At 41.6% G+C, this 17,265-nt stretch overlaps 1 protein-coding gene across 1 annotated transcript in view; it reads right to left on the bottom strand.

The window, feature by feature from the left end:
* Positions 1-8,457: 8,457 nt before the first annotated feature.
* fat2 (FAT atypical cadherin 2) overlaps positions 8,458-17,265 on the bottom strand; it is a 101,217-nt gene continuing 92,409 nt past the window's right edge. The window contains exon 23 of the mRNA XM_020511574.2: positions 8,458-11,262. Within this exon, the coding sequence (XP_020367163.2) occupies positions 10,751-11,262 (512 nt within the window). The 3' untranslated portion in view covers positions 8,458-10,750. The remainder of the gene's footprint in view (positions 11,263-17,265) is intronic.

Below are 17,265 nucleotides of genomic sequence, written 5' to 3'. Positions count from 1 at the left end.
CCCGAAACGTCAGCTTTCCTGCTCCTCTGATGCTGCCTGGCCTGCTGTGTTCCTCCAGCTCCACACTGTGCAGAATAACCTCCCTGTTTTAAACTCCATCCCTCTAGCAATGATGGATAATATTCCATTTGCCTTCTAAATTACCTGTTGTACCTACAAACCAATTTTTTTGTGATTCATATACAATGGCACCCAGATTTACCTTTATCTTATCACCATACTCCATATCAAAATTCCTTTTCTCATCAAAGTTCTTGAAAGAGTGACTGTCTTCCTTATCAAACCATTTCTGACCACAGTGCAATGTTTACAGCATCTTCATGCTCTGCACCCCTTGTCAGCAACTGGTCAACTCAGAGAAGGTGAAAGCACAAAGGGCAATCACTGAGGTTTGAAACTGACAGGCAGCTCAATATAGGCTGAAATCAGAATGCTGAGTTCAGCTACCAGAAGAGGGTTATCATTGAAGGAGTCACTCACTGAGGCAGCTACAAATAAAATCGTATTTGAAGGATAAATTGGTCAGGATCTTTGCCGAACACTCTGCCAACTCCGTAGTAAATTATTCAGGTATGTACTTCAATCTTTGTAACAATTCTCAGCTGGTATGGTCTAGCAAAAGAAAAACATGAAGTTGTGAAGGTGTGTGTGTGTGTGTTTGTGTGTAGGCATGTGTGTGTGTGCGTGGGCATGTGTGTGTCTGTGTCTGTGTGTGTGTCTCTGTGCATTTGTATAGGAGGTGCAGGACTTTGAAGAGGTACATCAGTCGCATAAAGTTTCACAAACAGAATGTGTCGGCTGTCATGCAGTTCTGCATCACAAGGTTCTGGGTTCACAATCCCATTCCAGGACTTAAGTACAGTGAGGGCGAGGTGTTGATGGAATAACAGAGGGCTAACAGCTTGAAGAAGGTGCTGCCCACCACATCAGGTGCACAGGCAAAGAGTCAGTCCCCTGAAGTTGTCAGGATGCGCACTATGAAGGTTGTTGCTGTTATACCAGGTTGTTGTAGACCTCTGCAGACCTTAAACAGCAAAGTCCATTGTGTACTGTACATGAAAGAACTGACTTGGAGCTGTAGCTGCTTCAAATAGACACTTGAACCGATTGACCTGCTTCTTCCACATTGCTGATTTAAGTGCTCATGTTTGTCCTTCAAGCACAGTGAAAGGACAGGGACTGCTAAGCTGATGCAGAAATACTGTCACTTTGGAATATGCTTCTCTTCAGGTAAACTGTCAATTCACCATCTTCTTGCTTTGTTGTTCCTTAGATTTTAAGAAAAACACTGTCTACCTTGGACTGGTATCTCCCTCTGTTAACAGATAGTAGTGTATCTAATGTATGTTCTTGGGTCTTGATAAGACCTGATGACAGACAAAAATTACTGTTAAACAACATTTGTGAATAGACCGCGCACAATGGTAAGGCTACTGAATGGAATGCTCTCTGTTATACAGGCTCCATTGTCTTATCAGAGCACTAACATGTGATTTACTGACATTCCATGAATTGATGACTTTAATGTATAGCTCATATACGACTGCCACCAACACAGAACCCCATCATGTGGCTCCAATGCAAAGTACAAACACTGCCAGTTGTTGACCAGGACAAACATACAACAGGCCATTGGATTTCTGGAAGGGTTCCTGAATGACCCCTGGCACTCAGTGTTTCTGGTGAGCTGACATTGGTTGGAGGTGAGTGTTGTTGGTTGAAATGAAAGGCTTGCAGGGACCCCGTGGGACATTTCTCTGTGTTGAAGCCATTTGGGGAGAGCGCCACCGTGGTTCATCGAAGTCATCAACACTAGCTTATAATTGTATGCCATCTTGCCAGATCTCTGAGGTCATTAAAACACTCCCTTCTCTGTAGCCAGGTCTCTTCAGCTCTGTTTGATCAATCACACTGGCTTGGCCTCCTCCTGCCATTCAAACTTACCTTTGTCTATCACCTGCACCATGTCTACAGAATAACCATTCTGTCTTGTGCTGATGTACTTCTCAGACCTTTGCTCAAAAACACCGCCTCAGCATCCCATGTGTCGGCTTCTTGCACTTCTTTAAACCCCGTGTGCTCAGGTCATTTGTGTCCTGCCCACTATCTTCAGTCTCAGGCCCAGAGGAGGCTTGGTAAATTACTGCCTCCTAGTAGGTTGGAACAGAAATCCCGTTAGCCATATATGTGGGTTACTAATGGTGTGTATTACCCTGATGGCCAATCAAAAGCTTATGGGTCTTGTGCTAGCTATGTACACATTGTTGGAGGATTATCATTACTTATATACGGATGCTTGGGAAATACTGACAGATGTGTTAGCAAAGCTGTTATTAGTTAAATATAATTGAGCCCCAGGCCATCACTTCTCAAACGCAATAAGATGAGTGCTGGCAAATACAAAACTTCTCTTTTTACATTTGATGTAATTACACATCTATTCACCCATTCACAGTTCCACTAAATTAGGAAACTTACTCTAGTTCAGACAAAACTAGAGCAAACAAATAGAATGATGAACAATATATTCGAAACAAGTGTGTCAATGCCATACTTCAAACCACGCTGAAGGCTGTTGTGGTGCAGTGGTCAGAGGATATGGGTTCAAGTCCCACCTACTCTGGATGTGTATCATAGCAAGTCTCAACAGGCTGATGAAAAATTTTTAAAACTGCTCTGATCTTACCTTAATCTCTGTGTCCAGTGCTAATCGCCAAGAGATGTAATGAAGTCCTGAAGATTGTTAAGGACTGAGCTGTGAGGGAGAATTGAAGACCTTTTTTTTTTGTTGCACTTTAATGCTGTTTGAAGTGCCTGATCATCATCATCATCTGAACAAGTATGCAAGTTAACGAATATTATGGGAAACTATAAAGGAAATGCCACTTCACATTAAATCATGGCTGGACAATGGTTGGATATTGATAGGCAAATTTAGAGCTGATTTCAGGGTGTTCTTCAAAAATGTGAAATATATTTTCAAATATGAAGATAGTAGAAGGAAACAAACGGGGGTCAGTTGAGAAATCTTAAATGGTGTCATTGGGTAATCGTCAGTTCTTCTGAAATGAACCAAAGGTAAGCTGAAGAGTCTTCTTCCGCTGAATCTATTTCATGATCTTGTGACACAGTACAGCCCTAAATAATATTCCTGGGCCATACTGGATGTGTTCAATACAATATGGAGTACCTCTTAATACCTACCAAAGGCTGTCAGTGCTCCAAGACAAGATTACACAAAATATCTGTAGCATTTATGTAGCTTACCCAAGGAAGGTGGTAGCATAGTGGTAATGTCAATGGTCTGGTAATCCAGAGCCGCAGGCTAATGTAATGAGGAATGATTTCAAATCATGCCATGGCAGATGGTGGAATTTGAATTGAATAAATTCTGAACGTAAAAGCTAGCCCAATGGTGACACTGTCAATTGTAAAAACCCATCTGCTGCACTATTGTCCTACAGAGAAGGATCTTGGAAGTCCTAGTAAATGGGGTGTGGCAGAGGCAAGTCATCCCTATGCCCCAAGACTGGCGGTGAAGACCATGACACCAGACCATGCCAATCTGGTTTGAGATTGTCCCTGGATCAGCTGTCTGGGGGAATATTCAATAACGTAGAAAGAATGGAAAATAGATCTCACCTTGATGCTGGGAACCAAGTTAAAACATGCAGTAAATTGTTCCCAATGACCAGGTAAGCCTTGATGGGGACTTATTGCACAATTCTACCACATTTCTTACCATAGCCCACATTGTTCAGGCCTCTGTAAGACTCTGCCCTACATCTCCGCTGGCAATTTAACTGTTATCTCCAGCCATGGTAAAATCGTTGGGCCCTGATAATGCTGATTCTCTTGGGAATTTAAATTGATTTCAAGACTGATTTGTGGGATGGCAAGCTGTTGTATGAGGAAAGATTGGGTTGACTGGACCTGTATGCATTGTAATTTAGAAGGATGAGAGGCGATCTCAATGAAACATATAAAATTCTGACAGGGCTGGAAAAACTGGTACAGTGATGATGTTCCTCATGGGTGAGGGAACTAGAATAAGAGGTCACAGTCTCATGACTCAGTGTAGATCATAAAGGACTCAGATCAGAAGAAATTTATTTACTCAGAGGGTAGTGACTGTGGAATTCTCTACCACAGAGACCGAAGACACTGAATATATTTAAGAAAAAAATATTTTTTGACACTAAAGGTAATGAAGCGATATGGGGAGAGAGCGGAAGTATAGTGTTGCAATAGAGGTTCACCCATGATCAAACTGAATGGCACAGGAGGTTTGATGAACTGAATTTTTCCTACTTTCTGATGAAAATCATTGAACATGCAGGATTGCTAAACATCAGGTTGTCCCAGAAAAGCAGTTAAGCACAAGTGGAGCATGGTCAGAACTCGTAAGAATTTGAAGTAACTCAAGAGAATCCTTAAATAAAAAGCTGCATGACTTCTGAGTCTAACATTCAATAAGATTACAGCTGATTTTCTATCTCAACTGCACTTTTTGATTGCATTCAAGGTAATTCCTTGATTACATTCAGGAACAAAAACAAAGTTGCTGGAAAAGCTCGGCAGATCTGGCAGCATCTGTGGAGGAGAAAACAGAGTTAACATTTCAGGTCCGGTGACGCTTCCTCAGAACCAGTTCTGAGGACGGGTCACCGGACCCGAAACGTCAACTCTGTTTTCTCCTCCACAGATGTTGCCAGACCTGCTGAGCTTTTCCAGCAACTTTGTTTTTGTTCCTGATTTACAGCATCCGCAGCTCTTTTGGTTTTTCCTTCATTACGTTGCTGTCCAAGAAATATTTTCTTACAGCAGAGAAGGCTGAGGGGTGCATCTGATGTATGTGCACAAAGCTCTGAATGCATAAGCAAAATTAGAATCAGAATTAGTTTTATTACTACATGTACTCAAATGAACACGGTGTAAAGTTTGCAAGTCACCACTTGCAGTGCCATTTTAGGCACAAAGGTTTCTAGATACAGAAAATGCTCTCCTTAGTAGAGGAGTCAATAAACAGGGGCACAGTTTTAAAGTAAGGAGCAGGAGGTTTGGAGGGGATTTGAGGAAATGTTTTTCTGTCCAGATGGTTGTGGGTGTCTGGAATTCATGGCCTAAAAAGGTGGAAGAAGTCGGAATCCTCAAAACATTTCAGAACTGTTTAAATGAGCACTTGAAATGCCATAACACACAAGACAACAGGAGAAGTGCTGGAAAAAGAGATTAGATTCGATGGAATTTTGATGGCCAGCTTAGGCATGATGGGTTGAAATGCCTCTTCTTGTGCTGTAAAAAACTCTATGGCTCTAATCTTTTGATTTCCATCTTTAATGCATTCAATGACCGAGCAACCACAGCTGTCTGCAGTAGAAAATTCCAAACTTTCACAATGTACTGAGTGAAGATATTTCTGCTTATCTCAGTTATAAATGGTTAACACCTTACCAGCAAAACAAAATACTAGTTTGCAGTTATATTACAACTTGTACTATAATGTCCCAACGTTGTTAATTGAAGCATTCTAAAGCAATATAAGACACCAACACAGTTACATTAATAGGTCAGGTGAACAAAAGCTTAATTAACGTGATTGGTCTTAAGAAGCATCTCAAAGAAATAAAAAGAGTTAGAGGGGTGAATCTGACATGGTGGTCCAAAGATGTGCAGGTTAGGTGGGCTGGCCATGCTATATTGCCCATAGTGTCCAGGGATGTGCAGGCTAGGTGGATTAGCCATGGGAAATGCAGGGTTACAGGGATAGGGTGGTGGGGTGTCTAGGTGGAACTCTCTTCCGTGTGGACTCAATGGGTCGAAGGGCCTGCTTCCACACTGTAGAGATGCTATGATTCTATACTTCTCAGTAAAACAGTGTCTCTGTGTCCATTTGGAGGGAATCATTCCAAATAATTAAATGGAGATGAGTCTTGAAACTCAGAGAAGATTTTGGAGGTACAATTCAGCTTCATTCAGTTGCAATTGACTTCAGCATGAGCATCTGTATTAGGTACTTAAGTTTCATGGAACAAAATCAAAATGGACATCAACTTTCCAATATTAAGCAACACTCGATTTTTAAGTGAGAGACTTCATAATTATGTGGTATAACTCCTCCTTATCTTCTGACATTCGTTAGAATTTTCATGATATTTTTGTAAATCCAGTAAGTCTCACTTTTTTCCCTTCTTTTTGGTCCAATTCTTTGTAAAATCATAAGAGTCATTTTCATGTTATAAATTGTTTATTGGCACTTTGGAGGATGCATACATCTTATTATGCTACATTAGTTTCCTTTTGTACACTTTGCTTTTGTTTGTGATGTACCATTAAAAATGGCAGTGGGGGCTGTGATTTCTAGACCATTATCAGTGCTTGAAGCATGTGTGAGTGAAATAATAGGGGCTAAACTTCATAGGATGGGGAAGAATAATGTCTTCAGGAAGAACTGTTGCCCCACAAACACTTATTGACTGAGGAGGAGGACCTTCTGCCCCTCAGGGAGATAGGAGGATATGCCTCAGAGACGGACTACTCAGTTGGAAGCTGCCAAATTTCCTGTACCTACTGTGCCAATTAAAGTGATAGCAACTGCCAATACTGCGCTGGCAGTTTGGGGAGGTGGGTTGTATTAGATTGCGACTCTGAGTGTTCAGGGGGTCTTATTACTGGTGTGAGGGTTGGGGAAATAGCTTTTGGGAGGTCCTCTGCTGAGTCTTGAAGTCCATTAAGGATCGACCATTCGTCTTTCTCCCGCCCATCATCAGCAAACAGTGGAAATCTGCCAGTTTGGGTGCTAATTGTGGGTTTTTCATGCTTTTTGGTTAAATTCTAGTGTTAATTGCTCATGTAAGGGCCTTAGTTGACCCTCTGGCTGGTGGGCTACCCAATGTCATCACTGCCACTGGTAAAATTATAGATCATAGAATCCCTACAGTGTGGAAACAGGCCCTTCAGCCCAACAAATCCACACTGACCTTCACAGCATTCCACCCAGATCCATCCCCTCATAACCCACCTAATCTACACATCCCTGAACACTATGGACAACTTAGCATGGCCAATCCACCAAGCCTACACATCTTTGGACCGTGGGAGGAAACCCATGCAGACACAGGGAGAACGTGCAAACTCCACACAGGCAGTCGCCCAAGGGTGGAATTGAACCCGGGTCCCTGATGCTGTGAGGCAGTAGTGCTAACCACTGCCCCAATTATGATGGGGAAAGGGACAGGCAGGTAAACAATGGACAGACTGTCCCCTGACTTTTATATGGTCCAACTTTACACCCATCAGAAGGCATGGTATAAACTAGCCAATAATCTGGCTCTATTACATTATGTTCTGTTATGTATTGAAAGAAATTACATCTTTGCTGACAATACAACAGGTATCTGCAGCATGCAAACCATTGTCAAATCAAGTGAGTTCCGTCAATGTCCAGTTCCCAAGGAAAGGGGAGCAACCCTCCTGTTTGCCACCACCCCCTCCCCCGAACATCCATCAGGACCTCCAGATCCTTCTCAACAAAGCAAGATGCTAACATTCCTTTATTAGCATCTCCTTAGCAATTCTTCACACACTGTATCTGTGAAGTTCACTCATTGATTTGCAATGTTTGACCAGGTATGCTGCTGGCTTTGACATCTGCTGGTGCTGGCAGGAAACCCAGAAGATCCCAGCAGTGGTAAACACTTCCCCCGCTGGTGAGTACAAAATATTGAGACATCTGTGCTATGGCAGTACAGTTCATAGTTAACAAGGTGTAATAAAACTCACTAGAGCTCACAAAAAGAAACCCTCCAGGAAACTCCTCGAATTGACACAGGAAGAGTTTGGGAAAATTCAGGTCTTTGTGTCTGTCATCAGAAAAGTTGACGATGAAGTTGATGTTGTAAAATTGGTGAGGGAGTAGAGAACGTTCGGTGGAAGTGGATTCTGTGTTAACCATGAAAGTGAAATTGCACATAGCCTTGAAAAGAGTTAAAGCAGAGGGCTGTGGGGAGTAGGTCTAATCAATAGCTCCTTCAAAGAGCTGGCACAGGAAGATAAATCAAATGGCCTCCTTCTACCTTCTTCTTGCCCTTTCTTTCATTTATCATTCAAATGCCTTGTCACTTTACTAACATGTCCTTTCTTCCTCCTATTGCTTGTCTTCTTTGAACTTGCCCTTGCAACCTCCCATCTGCCATATCATCTATTCCACAATGTTTTATATTCTCTTTCCACACCTCTTCTCTCCACACCCTCCATGTTCTGCAACATTGCCACTTCTCCCAATATCTCTCATGACCTGTTGATGGCCATCTTATTTATCTGAGAGTCAGGCCCTTGTCTCCTCATTTGCTTTCAGTTCTGGGAATAGTAAGAAGTTACTGCTCTGCAAGTTATTAATTTTTTCTTAAATCCAAGCTATTAAAACTTGAATGCAATAACCACAAAATAGTGAATATCTGTAGTCAAAATAAAACCACATTTTGTTGAATTTAATACAAAATTAAAACAGAAACACTTTCTGTACAAACTCATACAGCAGAACAATATATTAAACACTGGCTGCACAAACAAAATACAGTCATCACAATTACTAAATGGGGGAAAAATAACATGTTTACATAGAATAACAGGGAGGAATATGCATGTTCTACAACTTCAGTCTCCTATGTCAAAACCACTTTACAGTGCAATTATTTCATTGCAATATTCATGTAAGCAACCTGCACGTTCCATAAAGTTGATTGTTATACAGCATAATCTTAAATAGAGCTTTTCTTGACAAAGCAGATTTTTTGTGCCATCATAAATTAGGCCTTATCCAAAAAGACACAGTGCTAAGTTGCTTAACTGTAACCTTTTAGACCAATAACTAAGTTTGTACTCTTGGATCTGAGAGTAACACAAGCTCAAATGAAGACTGCTTTCTCTTCAATGCCATTTAACCCCTTTTGGGCTGAATGGTTTGATTGGAACAGAGGAAAAGAACAGTGAATGGGTCGACATTAGTGTATTGCAAAGATTTGATTGCAACAGAACAACTATCAGTAGCATTTCACTGTTGCTGATTGATCGTCCAGCTGTGACATAAACAGGTCTTGGTTCAATGCGCAACAAATTGAAGATTCTAGTAATGGCATCAGGAAATATCATAGACAGTATTAAATGAGTCTTTTTGATTGATCTGGATTCCTTTTGGGATTTTATTTTGCAATGTATCAATGAAATTCTCATCAATAATTCTTCCAGTATTTGGACAAAACAATGAGAACTCACTCTTTTTGCTGATAATATAAGATCAAAAAGATGTGTCTTTGGCCTATGGACCTGCAAGGTAGCTTAAAGATATTGATCCAGCACCACTATAAGTGTGAGAGAATCATTGAGTCATTACAATGTGATGTGTAGATGTGGTTCGCTCTGCCAGCCCAGTGCAAAGATCCAATCAGGCAAAGGAGAAAGCATTGCATTTTTTTTTTGTTTCTATACTGTAAAGAAATCTATTTTAATAATATTCTCATGAGATACTTGATGATGGACTATTGTTTTCCTTGTCTGGGACAGCTGACCTTAGTACTGTATGACTTAAAGGGAGGCCTGTACCATGCCTGCTCTTGACTTTACTTGAAATGAACGGGATTCAGAACTTTGCACCAACATCAATTCTTGCTAGTTCAATCATGCAGAAATAAGCTTGTATCATCCCAAACTTCTGCTTTGTGATTTGTTCTTCATGAAACTATAACTCTTTCCTGAATAAAGAAATCTGCCTGAGGTTAGAAAATGTTCTTCATAACTTATATAGTTGTGTAAGAGAATCAGGAGCCATTTTATGGAAAAATTATGTCAGGCATAAATCAAGTTGCTTTGTGAAATTTCATTTTTTTTGGTATTGTAAAGTTTGTCACTGAAGCAATATTCGGAATTGTCTGTGTTTACCACCGACTGAATTATTAGCCTTTCTTTTAACAGTGTGTTTAAACAAGTATAAAGAATGCTGGGGAATGGAATATTTCCCCTTATTTAGGTAACAAGGAATCAGCAAAGATTCGTTCCCTGGCCAAGTATAGCAAGCTTGGTTCAGAATAAAATTCATTGCCTCTGGAAGGTGGTAACCATTTTCAAAGAAAATAACAAAAAAAGTCTATAAACAGCTGCAATGATATTCACCTCTTCCCACAACATGCCGAATTCACTCTGTTGTTAGTAAAACATAACAAGAATCAAGTTACTTTTCATCATATTTTCAGACGTGCATAAACAACTAATGGCATGCCTGATGCAAATATCCATGAGCAAAAAGAGAATGTACAGACAGCATCCACAGTATCTCATTCATTCAATACTTTTATGGCTGGGAAGGGATTATATAGTTTTTTTAGCACTAAAAAGTCTAGATTTATACAATCTCATGAACATTACAATCATAAAAGTGACACTAATGTAATTGTTCTCCCAATGTCTTAGCAGTCTTGTGGCATTTCTTCTGAATTCACCAATAGCCACCAGGTGTCACCGCAGAGCTGTAGCCTTACTAATGCAATGGCAGTCTGTTGCTGCATTCATACCGTGGCAGGGCCGTCAGCCTGGGGCACTGTTGAACAGCCCACTGTCCAGTGGGTACTTAAAACCAACCCTTCCACTCGTACCCACAAGGAAAGTCATTACAGCGATCTTAGAGTAGGCAGTAAGTGGGTGTTAGCAGGCTTGACCTGACATTTTGCATGACTAAAACGGTGAAGAAGTCTCTGCATTAAAACATCACCTCCTCACAACTGCCATAGTCACTCTCCATCAGATCAGAGTCCTCATAGCACGTCGGCATGACCAGGCGGGGCACCACAGCTTGCGAGTGCACAGGCTCACACTCTGCGTAGGATGGCTGGGCAACACTGAGACGAACGTGAACCTTCTGGTAGCCTGGCTGCATGGGAACACCTGGGGCCTGCGCTTTTAGCAGCTCCGCTGGGTAGTAGCTGATGGCCGTGTACTCATTCTGGCAGCGGGACGGCAGTAAGGCCACCGGATTGCCGTCGGGGAAGTCTTCCAAGACCTGATCGCTGTACTGTGGGGCCAGGGGGGCCCGCTTACTACGTGAGGAATAATGATCCAGCGGGAAGGGGAAGCCGTCGTATTTGTCAAAGTGTTCATTGCCCATTGGAGGTGGGAGATTCTCTTCGATTGCTTCATATCGGGAATATTCCTGTATCATTGGTGAGTGAGACTGAGGCTGGGGCGGCCAGACTGGAGGATCACCATGATAGACTGAAAATTAAAATACAATGTTAAAAGAATCCTGAAGAAACATATTAAAAATTCAAATCAATAAACAAGAGGCATCGGCAGGGTTTGTAGTGTTTTTCTTTCACTGTGTATTTTCTATTTTCAGTTCAGTCTAGTTCCAGCTGCCAAAATACTCCCATCCATTCTTTACCAGCACAACCCTGACCCTGAGCTGAGTTTGACAGTGGGATCATAGAATCCTTACAGTGTGGAAGCAGCCTATTCAGCCCATTGAGTCCACAATGACCATCCGGAGATCATCCCACCCAATCCCTATAACCCTACATTTCCCATGGCCAATCCACCTAACCTGCACATCTTTGGATTGTGGGAGGAAACCGGAGCGCCTGGATGAAACCCATGCAGACACAAGAAGAATGTGCAAACTCCACACAGACAGTCGCTCGAGGGTGGAATCAAACCCAGGTCACTAGCGCTGTGAGGCAGCAGTGCTAACCACTGAGCCACCGTGCTGTCCCAAAATGTGGATCTCTCAGTAACATTGTCAGTAAGGTGGTCTGTCAGAAGTTCCAGTATTAACCTGTCTTTTCCTACCACCAGACTCCTGAGCTACTGCAGCCTGCTCCACTATGCCAATTCTCAATGCTTCCCTCTTCAGTGTGTCTAACTTACTTTAACTATTCACTACACTCTGGGTCCAGTTCATGTTCTTCCTTTCCCTAATTTCTTTCATCACTTCCCCTTTTGTCCTGAGCTATTACCAAAAATGCAGGTGAACCATGTCCTTTTCTTCACTGTATCACTTCATGGCTCATTTTTATTCTTTTCTTATGTATACATTCCTAGCCTTTACTCAAAGAATCACAGGATACTGCAACTCAGATAGTGCTATACTACCATCTGCAGTAGATAATCTGCTTTGAATATTTCAAAAAGACGATATGAAAAACTTAACACGTTGCCTTTAGCAGGGTGCCATACTACAAACTATCAATCTTTAATGCTAAAAGACTCATACAATCATATTATAGCTACAAACTTTACATCCAAAATCCCTCTCTGAAGAATCTTGTTATGATTTTATTTTATACTCTAATTGCCTTTTTCAATTTTTAGCATTTGTTTACATTTTCATTTTAAATTTTCTTTTTGTGTTTTACAACTTTCTACTCTGATTTATTTTTTGCTGAGTAATTTTTGTGGCACATTCACCATTTGTTTCATTCTTTAGATTTATTTTTCTATTACTTCTTTCACATTTTTAATCACCATCTTTCACCATTCAAGCGAACCATAAAGGAGGCTTCATTTCGCCAACAGGTCCCAGCCTGTAGAAAAGCTAATACCAAGCCCTGTGGAGCTAAAAGGAGAGTAATAACAGTGGAGTAACAGCTAAAGAACTGTCAAAAGAATGTAGTTTGTTGTTAGTGCCCTATGATTCAATAAATGTATCAAGTAGCGGTGACATACCCTGTCCTGCATTAATTTATTTTTAAATTCATTCCTAGGGTGTGTGTGTATTTGTTGCTGGCTAGGCCAGAATTATATTGCCCATCCCTAATTGCCCAGAGGACAGTTAAGAGTCAACTACATTGCTGTGGGTCTGTTGTCACATGCAGGCCGGACCAGGAAAGGATGACAGTTTCTCTCCATAAAGGACATTAATGAACCAGATGGGTTTTTCTGACAATAGCAGTGGTTTCATGGTTGTCATTAGACTCTTAATTCCAGATTTTTTTTTAACTGAATTCAAATTCCATCACCTGCTACGTTGGGATTTGAACACTCATCCTCAAGATTTTACATGGGTCTCTGGATTAATACAGGAACAAATTACTGCTGATGCTCAAGTCTGTACTGAAAACAAAACATGCTGGAATTCACAGCGGGTCAGGCAGCATCCACGAAGAGATGGAAATCTAACGTTTCAAAAGAACCTTTCTGAAGAAGAGTCTGGGCCCAAAACGTCAGCCTTCCTGCTCCTCTGATTCTGCTTGGCCTGCTGTGTTCATCCAGCTCTACACCTTGTTATCTCAGACTCCAGCATCGGCAGTTCCTATTATCTCTAACGTTTCAGTTCTGATGAAGAATCATCTAGACTCAAAACATTAGTTTGCTCTCTCTCCACGGATGCTGCCTGACCCGCTGTGAATTCCAGCATTTTTTTTGTTCTCTGGGTTATTAGTCTAGCAATAATACTTCTAGCCCATTGCCTACCCTCCTGTGATATCAGCTTGGGTGGAACATAGGACCATTCAGTGACATAGATCATTCAGCTTCGCAAACTTGTTCCACAATCTAATCAGACACAGCTGATTTGGATCTTAATTGCATTTACATGACTTGGCTCTGGAATCTTTAACACCCTTACCTAATTAAAATCTATCAATTTCAGTATTTGAATGTTCACTTGGCCATCTCCATCCCCAAGCTTTTTGTGCAGAAAGGCCGCCAGGCTTCCACTAGCCTTTGTGTGAAAGAATGCTTTTGAGCACCACCTTTAAGCAGATTGGTTTTAATTTTGATATATTGCCTCTTCATTCTGAATTTATGCACCAGATCATATATCCACTTCATGGACTCTATTGAGTAGCAAGAATTAGCCCCATCAGCACAAGTCAAAGGTGAGAATAAAAATGGGCAGAGAACACCCACTACTGCCGGTATTCTTCTGATCCTTGGTGAGTGTTGGTCGAGAACATATTAAACTTCATGTTAAATGCCTATTCACTCTTTTGTTCAATCAGACAGCCAGCTAACATTGATTGTCGAAGCTTACACATGTCTAATGTGCATGATACTGCAGACTTATTGGCACTGGTAAAATTATGGCAATGTTACACAACACGTGAGGGTGTGTATGTCAATAATGGAAGACTACTTAAACTGTGGAATGTATATACAGACCTGGTTTTTGTGCACAAACATATTTTTTGTCTTGTTAAACCACAAAATGTGGAAAAGTGAACAATCTAACAATTACTCAACAATGATTCACAAGGTATTGAAAAACATGAGAGACAAAGGTTAAGAAACACAACACAGCTTCATTAAATGCCTATTGAACCATACTCACTTTTTTTTAACCTAACGATCCTTTCCTAACTTGCATAACTTATCAAAATAGGTGCACGCCATCAGAATTCTAGGAAGCCATTCTCAATTTAGTGTCTGGGCAGTGACAAAAGATAAAAGTGGATTGTCTACGCATTGCATGATATGGACTGGTGGGTTCCTCAATAAAGAGGCAATCTGCATTGCTGGATTTGATCTCAGGTTACAAACTGCCTCTCACCCCTTTGAGGACGTAACAAGCAAGTTAGACAAAGAACAGCCAGTGAATGTGATCTATTTGGATTTCCAGAAGACCATTGACAAGAGGACGCTAAATATGATATTAAGAACCCATGGTGTTCAGGGAATGGTATTGGCATGGGATAGAGGATTGGTTGACTGGCGGAAAGCAGACACTATGGATAAAAGGGTCTTGTTTCAGGAAGGCCGCCAGGGCCTAGAGGAGTTTCACAGGGGGTCCATACTGGGACCACAATTATTCATATTATACATTAGCGATGTGGATGAAGGAACTGAGGATATTGTTGCTAAGTTTGCCGATGATACAAAGATAGGTGGAGGGATAGGTAGTATTGAGGAGGCAGGGAGGCTGCAGAAGGATTTGGACAGGTTAGGAGAGTGGGCAAAGAAGTGGCAGATGGAATTCAATGTGGGAAAGTGTGAGGTCATGCACTTTGGTAGGAAAGAATAGAGGCATGGATTATTTTCTAAATGGGGCAAGGCTTCGGAAATCTGAAGTACAAAGGGACTTGGGAGTCCTATTTCAGCATTCTCTTAGGTTAACATGCAGGATCAGTTGGCACTTAGGAAGGCAAATCCAGTGTTAGCATTCAATTCAAAAGGGCTAGAACATAAGAGCAGAGATGTACTGCTGAGGCTGTATAAGGCCCTGGTCAGACCACATTTGGAATACTGTGAGCAGTTTTGGCCTCATATCTAAGGTAGGATGTGCTAGAATTGGAGGAGGTCCACAGGAGATTTACAAGAATGATCACTGGGATGTAGGGCTTGTTGTATGAGAAGCAATTGAGGACTCTGGGTGTGTGCTCCATGGAGTTTAGAAGGATGATGGGAGGTATAGTCTCATTGAAACCTACAGAATCCTGAGAGGTCTAGTTGGGTGGAAGTGGAGAAGATGTTGTCACTAGTAGGACAGAGACTAGGACCCAGATGCACAGCGTCATGGTGAACAAATTCCTCTTCATCTCAGTTTCTTCAGTAAAAGGGTAGTGAATCTGTGGAACTCACTGCCACAGAGGGCTGTGGAGGCCAAGTCATTGAGTGTTTTGAAGACAAAAATAGATAGATGCTTGATTAGTAAGGGGATCAAGGATTATGGGGACAAGACAGAGAATGGCGTTGTGAAATATATCAGACATAACTGATGGTGGAGCAGACTAAATGGGTTGAATGGCCTAATTCTGCTCCTATATCTTATGGTCTTATGGGTAAAGGAATCACTAAGGGAATAATTATTGCCGATCAGGGAAGGTTTGATCTTCAAGGTTTGTTGTCAAATAGAGTAAGTTTGGAGACCTTCCAGGTGTGCCACTTTAAGGCACAATACAGAAGTCAGTATTTAAAAGATGAGCTGACTTCATAGAAAGTGTCTTTGGCAAACTTTGACTTCTTTCTGAGGCTCCAGCATTATGGATACCAGTCTTCAGCCAATTTGATTCATTCAATGTGATATCAAAAAAACAAATAACTGGAGACACTCAATACTGCAAAGGCTATGGGCCCTGACAAGATTCCAGCATTGGTACTGATGACTTGCACTCCAGTACTAGCCACACCCATAGCAAAGCTGTTTCAGTACTGTAACATCACTGGCATCTGTCCTGACAATGTGAAAATTGCCCATTTTGCCCTGTGCACAAAGAGCAGGTCAAATCCAATCCAGGCACTTGTCATTCTATTAGTTTATTCTCAGACATCACAACGAAGTGATGGAAGTCTTTGACACTATCAATTGGCACTTAGAAAGGAATAATCTGCTCATTGCTACTCAGTTTGGAATACGCCAGGTCTACTCAGCTCCTGAACTCACCACAACCTTAGTCAAAGCATGAACAAAAGACCTGAACTCCAGAGGTGAGATGATGATGACTGTCCTTGACATCAGGGAAGTGTTTGACCAAGTATGGTATCAAGGAGCTCTAGCAAAACTGGAGTCAATGGGGGAACCTTGGATGGTTGGTTTCATACTGAGCACAAAGCACAAAATGGTTCTTGAAGGCCAATCATCTCAGCTCCAGGGCATCTCTGAGCAGTTCCTCAAGGGAGTGTCCTAGGTCCAACCATTTTTAGCTGCATTATCAATGATCTTCCCTCCATCATAAGTTCAGAGATGGAGATGTTCAAATGTTTATCACCATTTGCAGCTCCTCAGATACTGAAGCAGTCAGTGTCAAAATGCAGTAGGATCTGGACATTGTCCAGGCTGGAGCTGCTAAGTGGCAGGTAACATTCACACCAGACAAGGATCAGACAATAATCATCTTAAGTAAAACAGAATCCAACCATCTCACCTTGAAAATCAATAGTATTATCATCACTGAATCTCCCACCATTCACAACTTGGGGGTTACTGTTGACTGGAAACTGAACTGGACCAGCCAACTCAATACAGGGAATTCTATGGCAAGTGACTCCTATGTGTCTTGTCTCACCGATGTCCGCCATCTTTAGCATTCACTCCCCTCACCATTGATGGACATTGGCAGCAATGTGTACCATCTACACGATGCACTGTAGCATCTCACCAAAGCTCCTTCGACTGCACCATCCAAACACCTGACCTCTAGCACCTAGAAGGTCAAAGGCAGCAGGTGCATGGAAACACCATCACCTGCAAGTTCGACACCAGGTCACTCATCAGCCTGATCTGGAATTATATTGCCATCCCTTCAGTGTTGCTGAGTCAATGTTGTGGAAATCCCATCCTAA

The sequence above is a fragment of the Rhincodon typus genome, chromosome 12, assembly GCF_021869965.1.
Source record: "Rhincodon typus isolate 14 chromosome 12, sRhiTyp1.1, whole genome shotgun sequence".
Lineage (NCBI taxonomy): Eukaryota > Metazoa > Chordata > Chondrichthyes > Orectolobiformes > Rhincodontidae > Rhincodon > Rhincodon typus.
Note: the sequence above shows the minus strand (reverse complement) of the source record. Positions and strands in the feature narration are given on the sequence as shown.